Raw genomic sequence first — 9,926 nt, 5'->3', positions numbered from 1 at the left:
TGAATGGCTGTCTTGGAGATCTTCAGTTTTTTCGCTACCTGTCTCTCACTCATGCCAATTTCCAGCAGTGCCAAGATTCCTGCCTTTGTGCCTTCACATAATTCTTTAGTTTTAGGCATTATGTGAGAGCTGACAACTTCTGAGTTGTGCTACGGCTTGAATGTAAACAGGAAACCACTTTTGCATGTGCAGTGCTACTTATGACATGAAATGGCCTCTTATATACTCTGGGAATACAATTAAGCTTAAACATATCAAATAGGACATAAAAGTATTATGTAATCAGCTGCATTGTTTGTCGTGTTCATTGTATTCTTCAGGCAATATATCTTTAGTGGTACCAGGCATTAATATGAACAAGAAATTGAAGAAAACAAGGGTGGTCTGATCATTTTTTCCATGACTGTATATATTGACTTTTGTTAGACTGAATTAATACTGTAAGTCCCATTTTACTAATACATCTTAACTGTTAGTTTCTCAATTTACGCAGGACTAAATTCTCTACTGTTCAACATAAAAGGGATGCAGTTTTTGTAAGGTGACAATTTTACATCATTTCTGTTGATACTGAATATTTTTGTTAGGATGGCAAATTTACTAAATATTGTAGGGGGCATCCTGAAACATTCATCTATGGTCAGCAAAGGGCCCAAAGTGCATATTTCAGCAAAATTAATCATTGGTGACAGTGCATATGATAAAGGTTTAAAAAATAAATTATGGATATGAAACATCTACATCTGATACTCAGTAATTTTAAAATCATTGCAGCTTGAAAAATTAAACTGGTTTCATCTTAAAACTTACAAAAAAAACATTCTAAAAATCCCTTTATTAGCTTTGTAGCTTTTATTTTTATTACATAATAAACCTTCACTCCTACCTTCAAAGCTGCTAATTACAACTGATTTTATACAGAACATTAATGATCAAATGTATTTATGAAGCTCCCTCCTGTGGTGACAAATATGATGATGCCAATTATAAATATTACTACTCTTTCACCTTTTGGTCCTTGATGGAGAAGACCCAACACCTGGGAGGTAGAAAGACAATTTTATTGTTAGGTTGAATCATTTCTTTAAACTTTGGGGCTTACACTTTCTCCACACAAACTAAAGACACAGCAAAAAAGTGTAAAGAATGAAGGGTCATCCTCTACTGTCCGACAGGCACGTTCCAATCGGGTGGTGATATTATTCAGGAAGAAATAATTAGCTAGAAAGCAGTTTTATTCCAGCACATTAATCCTCTAGCATTCAGAAAACAAAGAATGAAGTCAAACAAATGAATCATTTCTTGTCAGAGTGAATCTGAAGGACAGACTTTCATTACAGATTTCAATATACTGTAGCTGCACAGTTTAATTAAACTTTCCAGCACAACAATAATGGCATTCACAATTTATCACCTCATCTTTTAAAGGAACCACACAAGTTTCCCTTGATGCACTTTATCACTCTGCAACAACAAATCTTTAGAGAATTTACTGCATTGGAGATTCTTCTCAAAACAAAAGAACAAGTTATATCATGGATATATATTATCACAGACTGAGCAAGTAACCCCCTCGCTTCCTTACACAAGGGTGGACTTCATGAATTATCCATCGCAGACCTCTCACTCTGTCTCCCACCATGCTGCTATCAGCAGAGCCCAGTCCAGAGTTGGTTAGAGAAAGAGTGGGAGGAATGTATGTGAAGTTGGGAGAATCCGTTGTTTCATCCTCCAACCACCCCTTCCACGGCTTGTGTGGCGGCTGGTGGTGGCGAGAGTGTTGCGGGTGAGATGACGCCATCACTGGGGCAGCTGGAGCAACGTGCCCTGTCCGGAGGGCAGGTAGGTGACGTTGCGAGAGCGCGACAGCTGGAAGGCGATGTCCTCGGCAGCCTCCAGCTTACGCAGCTCCACCAGACCGTCTCCGGCCTCCATCAGGGAATTGGCGATGAGCAAGGCAGCCTGGGAGTCTCCCTCTGCTGAGATGATGGCCGCCTGCTTCTGTTGCTCGGCCTAAAAATGACAATTCAACCCACTTAACCTTCCATTCTTTCCCCAATAAACACTGCATATGTAGATTGGAACGCAAACGTAAAAAAATTGTACCTTTTCTACTACGAATCGGGCCCTCTCTGCCTCCTGCTGAGCCACCTGCTTCATCTCAACAGCCTCTGTGAATTCCTTGCCGAAGGTCAAGTGTGTCTGAAAAAACACAATGACATTGTTAATCCAAGTTAAAATACAACCACAAAAATAACTTGGACATTGCTACAGAATCTAGAAGTGGCTTCGTACCAGTGAAACATCATCCAGAATGAGGCCGAAGGTGGAGGCTCTTTCTGTGAGGTCCTCGCTGACCTGCCGAGACACCAGCTCTCTCTGAGTGATCAGCTCGCCGGCATCAAACCTAGCCTGTGAGGAAGAGACGAACAGTAGTTTATTAATCAGTTCAGTAGCTCATCACTCAGTAACTTGGTTTCATTTCCTACAGTATGGGAAACAAACTGGTGAAAAATGATGAGGAAAGAAGGAGGAGCACGTCTCTTATTAGCCAGCAGAAGTAGGCATCGACTTTAAGTCTACATGGTGTTTCTTATATGCTGGAAGATGCAAAATGAACAAATTAAGCAGACACCACAAATGAACAAGTCTCAGAAACACAGATTCAGACTTCCAGGGCTTCGCACATAACAAACCAAAGGAACCAATCCTGTCGATCGGGTTCTGGTTCGAACATGTATGGCTGAATTAGTGTTTGAGCCGAGTAGCAGGTGAGCTGGTGTGCTTGAGCTGCAGTGAGTGGTAGAAGTTGGTGGAGAGAGGTTGCAACTTTACAGACTCTAGAGGAAACGATAAGTGGTTTTCCACTGCAGACCCTCGGGAATATAGGCAGTAATGTACCTTTAGTCTGATGTTTAGCTTTTCTTTTACTTTTCTGCTTAGGATCCAATAGCTATGACATTAACTCAACAACAAAAAGTATTTACTGGATATAACTTCAGTTCTATGCATGAAATACAAAAGTAGAGGTTTATTTTATTTGACTATGCAGTGAATTTTACACTGAAGATGGCATGTCAGTGAGGAGAAGATTGCTACTTGTCAAGGACATGAAGAGGGCAGAAAAATGAAGCTTGTTGTCCTCTGTTTTTAACCAATCAGCATCAAGACCTGCAAACCAGAAACTGCTTTCTCCTGCAACAATGTCTGTGAAAAGAGGTTCTACAAGGGCATTTTCTGCATGCATAAAGGTTCAGGCTTCCCAAATATGGTTCTGTAGTTCCTGCAGTGGAAACTATAAGGCATTTTACAGCAACAAGCATTTATTTCCATTGAGAAAACTTCTAAATGTGCAACTTTGACACACATTTATAACAATATTATTGAGGGATTAGGGGGTGTTTTTTCCTGTAAAGCACCTTGTGTTACCTTCTATATGTACAAAAATACAAAGTAAGTCTGATTGATTAACTCATGTTTACAGACATTCATCAACCTAAGATTACAAAATTGCATAAAAATCAAGATCAACCATGTTGTGTTTGTACACATTAGGTGGTCAGGGCAGGTGTATACGCTACTTCTGCTGTCTGAAACGAGCAGGATTATGCCTATTTGGCACGCTGCTGGTAATAATAGCGCAGACCCAGTGACTGCTACTCACCACTACAGCCTTTAAGACCTCTGTGGTGATGGACGGTAGCACCCTCTCATCATAGTCCTCTCCGATACTGGTGAAGATGCGTGGCAGCTGAGTCGTCACCGGTCGGAAGAGGATACGCAATGTGATGTTGACATTCTGCAGGTCTGTGGGGGGAAATAATGCATACAAGTTACATATATTAGTCTACAAGTGGGCATTTGTGTATTTTTCTATGTTTTCATAGATCTAAACTTCATGTGTTCTAGTGATGATCTCTCAAACAGGCACAGACAAGATGCAGGTCCTTGTATGCCCCGGCTGTTAATCATCAGCATAAATGAACCATTAAGTAAGCTACATCTATTATACATCTCTTGGCACACAGGCTATAATTTACAAGCAACAAGTAGCAACTTGCAGTTACAGAAGAGCAGGAGCAGCCTTGAGACACACTTTTACCTGCAGTATTTCTATTATATATATATATATATATATATATATATATATATATATATATATATATATATATATATATATACATATATATATACATATATATATATATATATATATATATATATATATATATATATATATATATATATATATATATATATATATGGTTATTCAGTAGCATCTGTGCCGTTAAAAATACAAAGAACAAATATTTTATGTAGTAATCACACTTCAGATGTAGTTTTTACTGTAGATGTTTTGTGTAACCTGAGAATGGAGCCGCTAAAGTGACCCAGAAACTTAATCTGAACTGACCTCAGCTGCAACAGTTAAACAATTCTGGGCTGTGTTACCAAAAATGGCCCTCATTGTAATGTTTTGTGGAAAACACGAGTAAATCCTGCCTGAATAAATTCAGTCCACTGCATAAATAATGAAGGTGTATTTAGGAATCACTTTAACTCAGTCAATCCTAAAACCTGCCAGTGGAGTTGGCAGGTATGTCAGCTTAAAAAAAAAATTATAGCATTAATTAGAGGCAGAAATGGTAAAAACTGACCAATAACTATGCTTGAACTACTCATCTGTGATGGTGTTCTGGAGGAAATTAAAAATTGTGACATTTCATCAAACAGATTTTATTCTACGTGTTTCCATTGTTCAAACCATTTGCACTAAACCCACTGTGTAAAAAACTAAAAATTCTGTGATTCTCAGTGTATTTTCAAAGCCATTAGTGATTCAATGAGTGACATAGGGTGACATGACAAAAATTCCGTGACTTTTCAGCTGAACTGGGTTCAAATGCAGGTTGTGTTTACAAAGAGCAAATAGGAGGCAAGTATGGAAACAAATTTAAAATCTAAGAAGTAAAAAATTTATGGTATGTAATTTTTTTTCTAGTAAATGAAATATCTGGATTAGGGATGTAAGTTCTCTTTACTTGTTCATGGTTGTTCTGTTTACATAGAGGTGCAGGACTTTTTAAAAATTAGCTCACAGAGACTAAAATGGAGCAATTATTAGAAATAAATGTAAACAAATATAATAATATTACATTTAGATGATGGTCTCAATAGGTTTTGGCTGCTGCAAAATAATCATATTTAAAAGATCACTAGAAGGATTCTCAAAAAATAAACATGAGACATCTGATATTTGAGAGAGAGAACCTGTATGAGCAAAAGCAGAAGACAGCAGTTCCTCTGATTATTCATATACCTTTGCTGCCTGTGATTACAGGCACATTGCGTGGACGGGAGCGGCAATCAAACACGATGGGTTTCTGCACCCAGGGAATGAGGAAATGGGTCCCTTCACCAACAACTGCATCTTGTACACCTCGAAACCTGTCGAATATCACGGCCCGGTGCCCTGCATCGACTGCAGAAAGAAGGACAGTTAGTCTCTCAGAAACAAGATTTAAAGTCTTTCAAACATTTCACGAATAACACTTAAAAAAAAACAAAACCTGAAGTAGTGTTTATTTTGTAAGACATAAAATGCAAATGAACTCAAAATCACATGCTACACGTGCTAAAAAGCCGTGGTTAGATTTATTAGCAACATATTTCAGAAAAAACATTAATGGATTTCATCACAGAAATGATATGCAAATACAAAACAGACCCTCAAAGACAGAAAATCTGCAAACTGCAACAACTGAAATAAGTTACAACACAGAGCTTTCCAGCAGACATCAAAACTACGATGAATAAAACATGATAAGACTAATGCTAAGTGTGTAGTTGATATCCTAAACACTTTCAGAATTGCACATCAAGTTTGTAAATCTAAAATAACAATTTTTGCAATCTCTTCATGTCAGAATATGACTAACACAATAGAAATTCTCCAATGAAGAACCACAATCACCCCCCCCAAAATTAACTTTGCTGTTATACGATTTATTGCACTCACCATTAAAAAGAGCAGAGTTCACAACACCTCCACCGATGGCCAGGGCCAGCCCCAACTTTCCGATCGACTCAAATAACTTGGCCATCTCATAAAACTGCAGAGAATCAAAATAAAAGAGACCTTTACTACACAACAAGTAGACTTCTAAGCATAAGCAATTCAAACCACTGAAGAGTTTGTGACAGTAGGCATGGGTGATGAAACAATAATGATTTGTAGCAGCAAGAGCTATTCCATCAATTACAAACAGAAAACTAGTCAACAGAATGAGCAAGAGTAATGTAATAGATGCAAACTGCCATAAAAGCACATAGTGAACAATTCAATTGCATGAACAAACTCCATGGATGCTCCCCTCCCTCACTTATAAACAACTTTTTGATTGTCCTTAAGTGAATTGTGTGTGACTTACCATTTGAACTTAACCAAATCTAAGCTTAAGTATATAAGATGTTTAACCAAACACTTTATTCTACATTTGTCTATAAAACAAAACAAAAAAACAACAACAAATGCACACATGCAAAAACTAACCACTTATTACATTCATTATGAAACAAACAAAAAAAATCTACACTCCTCAGTGAAGCCATGAGTTATTCAGCTGTGATCATCAGTCACCTGACAAAATTCAAGGCTTATTTGCTGAACTGCAGGCTGCGTTTACACAGAGCAGAGAGATAAGGATGGAAACAAATTACAAATCTCTGTAGCATGTAGTCACCTCTTTACCCCAGTAGTGCATGTTGATTCCAGGTTTGTTCACTTTTCAAAGAAATTCTGCTTTTTATGGACTTATAGGATTTGTTCCAGCCTGTGATGGCCGTGTGTTGGGAAAAGGACTTTTGTACCCTTTGTGTCTGGATGGCGTGGATTGATTACACCTGGTCAATCACTGAGCTCCAGATTCCCACCTGGCACTCATGAGGAGTGATTAATCTGGAGCTCCAGACCTCCTGCCAGCCCAGGTCCTTCCCACCTTGGATTGGTCCACCACCACGACTCCTCCTCCCACAATCACTGCACATGTCTATATATCTACAACCAAGACTCTCAGTAGAAGTGGCTGGTAGTTGTGACCAGTTTGCCTCTGTGCAAGTATTGTCTTGCTAGTGTTCCTGTGTGGTCTATAAGTTATTTGTGGTGGGTGCTATGGACAATTTAGAGCTTCTGTTGGTGGCTGCTAACTTGGTGTGGAGCCTACAGACTCAGTGGAGACTGAAGCTCCAGTTAGCAGTCCGCCAACTTAGTAAAGAAGCTATTTAGTATCTTGAAACGTTGCGCACTGTGTGTACCATGTGTGTTCAGAGGCACCAGTTTTGTTTAGTTCGTTTTTGTGCACTGTTGTATTGTTTTTTTTGTTTTTTTTTTAAACTTGTGGTGGGTGTTGCTAATGTACTTATGTTTGGGTCGGGAGTTTAGTTACTTTGCTTGTGTTAGTTGTACAAACTCTGTTAGCCTTCGTTTTGTTATATTCTGCTCTTTGATTTTGCAACACCCACCAATCTTGTGCTCTTCATCACTTTTATGTTCAATTAGCCATTGAGCAACAAATTCATTTACCTGAACCAGTAACCTCTGGTCATTTTGTTACATCCAGCCGACCCTAGAGGTTGGATCGTAACAGCATTATAACTCAATCATATTGCAAAGAAGACATGTTACGTTTCACTTTATTCTTAGTCACGGTTGTTCTCTTTCTATGGAGGTATAAGACTATATATGACAGTGAAAAATGAGCCCACAATGAGTAAAAACGTTACAGGAGTGAAAAAAATAAGTAACTGAAATTGCGTGAGGGTTAATATGCGTCCACGTGAGGAGAGTTCTTTATTTTTTTTAATATATTTTTAAATATGTGTGCAAATGTATGTAGTTGTATTTTAATGTTAAAATGATTATATGTGTACCTCGGTAAACATGCCAACATGGTTAATTCAAAATAAACCTTACGTTCATCTTTATTGATAACAATTAGAAACTACTATTAAACATCAAAGTCAACTAAAATTAAACATTTTATCGTGACAAAGGATGTGCAGCTATATCTCCCAGCTCTGTGGGACACTTCTTAAAAAGCCAGCAGGTTAAATCCCTTTTCTTTAAGGCACAGTTGGCCTCGGCCTGCCAGACTTCAATGCAGGGGGTGTTAGCTAATTTAGCTCACTAGCATTAGCTTGTTGGCAGGCTGTGGACTGAGACAGCTGGTAAGTCAAACTGAAGAAACGAAGGACCGCAGCTTGGTTTCCGACTGTCTAAAACACTATTTAAAGTACATTTAAGACACATTAATCGATGATAAAGCTTGTAAGACCAGTTGGAGCAGCACGCCGGCTGACAGCGCGCATGTTATCTGTAGTTCATGGACATACAGAGCAGCTAGCCGCTTTATCTCACTGAAATTGGACTATTTAACATTATTTATAGACGCAACTTAACAAACGCCCCCGGTTCGCTGTGTAATGAAAGCTGCACTAACGTTTAAAGCGATATTTTCACAGCTACGAACTCGCTCCGTGTCATAACTCACCTCAGTCCGCTCGGATGTCTGTGACCTCCACCGGACACGACGTACTACACATGAAATTTCGACCCTATTGCGCCTGCGCAAAGGCTGCAGCAACGTCGCCTCTGATTGGACAGAAACTGGGCTCTTCTTCTACGGTTCATGAAAAAAAAAAAAAAAAAAAACGATTTTCATTCAATAAACGACACATTACTGCCACCTATTGCGCTAAATTAGTCAGGTAAATCTCTAAATAATGCTGAAGGTTAGCATTAAAACTAGATTAATTCGGTTTAGTTGTGTAATTTATAACCTTAATAGAATATAAAATAATAAATCTTTGCTATTGTTAAGCAACAAGGAAAGGCAGTTGAGAGGTTTTTTGCTTGAAGAAATATTTTATATAATTTTTGTACAGGTTGTATCCCTGATATTTAAATTACTCAGGTAAAATCATACCATAAATAAAAAGTGTAGGGTCTTAACCTCTACATTTAAATTTCTTAGGTTAATTATTGTAAGCCAGTCATACAATATTTTCTTTTATTTAATATAACTAACTGACTAAAATAAGTTTTGCACAAGAGCGGTTTTCTGCGTGGACCTTATAGTATTGGAGGATTCATTAAACACTTCCTTGTCTATAGACACAGTTAAGAGGATTTTTTTCATCCACTGTTTTCTTTTGAAGAAAAATTATAACATTGTTCAGAGGAACAACTCGGTGCATGAATATTCACTTGTGTCTCCTCCAGTGTTCAAACAAAACCTCCATCCATGCTTGACTGACTGAACAGATGAAGTGAAACCAGGAAGAGAAAATACAGCAACTTCAGCATCACTGCACAGGGTACTGATGTTTCTTTTAGGGTGGCTTTGTGGTTTTGATTATGGCTCTAATTCTAAGACTTTTAAGGCTCTTAAGACCAGACCGCAGGTTTTATATTTAATTTTTTAAACTTATTTTTATACTGAGACTATAAGTGAATGCAGTATTTTTTCCTTGTATGTCTCTAATAAATAGAATAAATGTTAAAAAAAAAAACTAAATAAAAAAACTAAATTACAAATAAAAACAAAGTTTGCTCATAGGGAATCATCCAGGGAATCCTTGGATTTGTTGGTTTTTCAAGTATATTTCTAAATGGTCAAAACTTTCACTCTAAATTAGTCAGGTTTGTCTTTCTAATTAAAAATACTGTAGGATCCGAGTCTTAAAAATTATATTAGCTAGGGTCATAGTTACATTAGTTAGGTTGTTTCTCATAATTAAAAACACAAAGTCTTAGCCTAAATATGTATTTTAGTCAGGTAAAGTGGTGTTTAATACAATATTTGAGTAGCTTTAATCCCTAATATGTAAATTACTATGGTAAAGTCACACCATAAATAACACTGTAG

At 37.6% G+C, this 9,926-nt stretch overlaps 1 protein-coding gene across 2 annotated transcripts; it reads right to left on the bottom strand.

Moving 5' to 3' along the window:
- Nucleotides 1-1,040: 1,040 nt before the first annotated feature.
- Nucleotides 1,041-8,614, bottom strand: phb (prohibitin). 2 transcript variants are annotated; one of them, XM_023268457.3, is made up of 7 exons: nt 8,550-8,614; nt 6,020-6,113; nt 5,321-5,482; nt 3,665-3,807; nt 2,296-2,412; nt 2,107-2,202; nt 1,041-2,013 (listed from the first exon to the last, which is right to left on the bottom strand). In XM_023268457.3, the coding sequence occupies exons 2-7, from the start codon at nt 6,102-6,104 to the stop codon at nt 1,801-1,803; spliced, it is 816 nt and encodes a 271-aa protein (XP_023124225.1). In that variant the 5' UTR covers nt 6,105-6,113; nt 8,550-8,614; the 3' UTR covers nt 1,041-1,800. The 2 variants fall into 2 exon arrangements, with proteins under 2 accessions (XP_023124225.1, XP_054861412.1); XM_055005437.1 differs by lacking the exon at nt 8,550-8,614 and adding an exon at nt 6,744-6,779.
- Nucleotides 8,615-9,926: the final 1,312 nt, after the last annotated feature.

The sequence above is a fragment of the Amphiprion ocellaris genome, chromosome 19 (assembly GCF_022539595.1).
Source record: "Amphiprion ocellaris isolate individual 3 ecotype Okinawa chromosome 19, ASM2253959v1, whole genome shotgun sequence".
NCBI lineage: Eukaryota > Metazoa > Chordata > Actinopteri > Pomacentridae > Amphiprion > Amphiprion ocellaris.
Note: the sequence above shows the minus strand (reverse complement) of the source record. Positions and strands in the feature narration are given on the sequence as shown.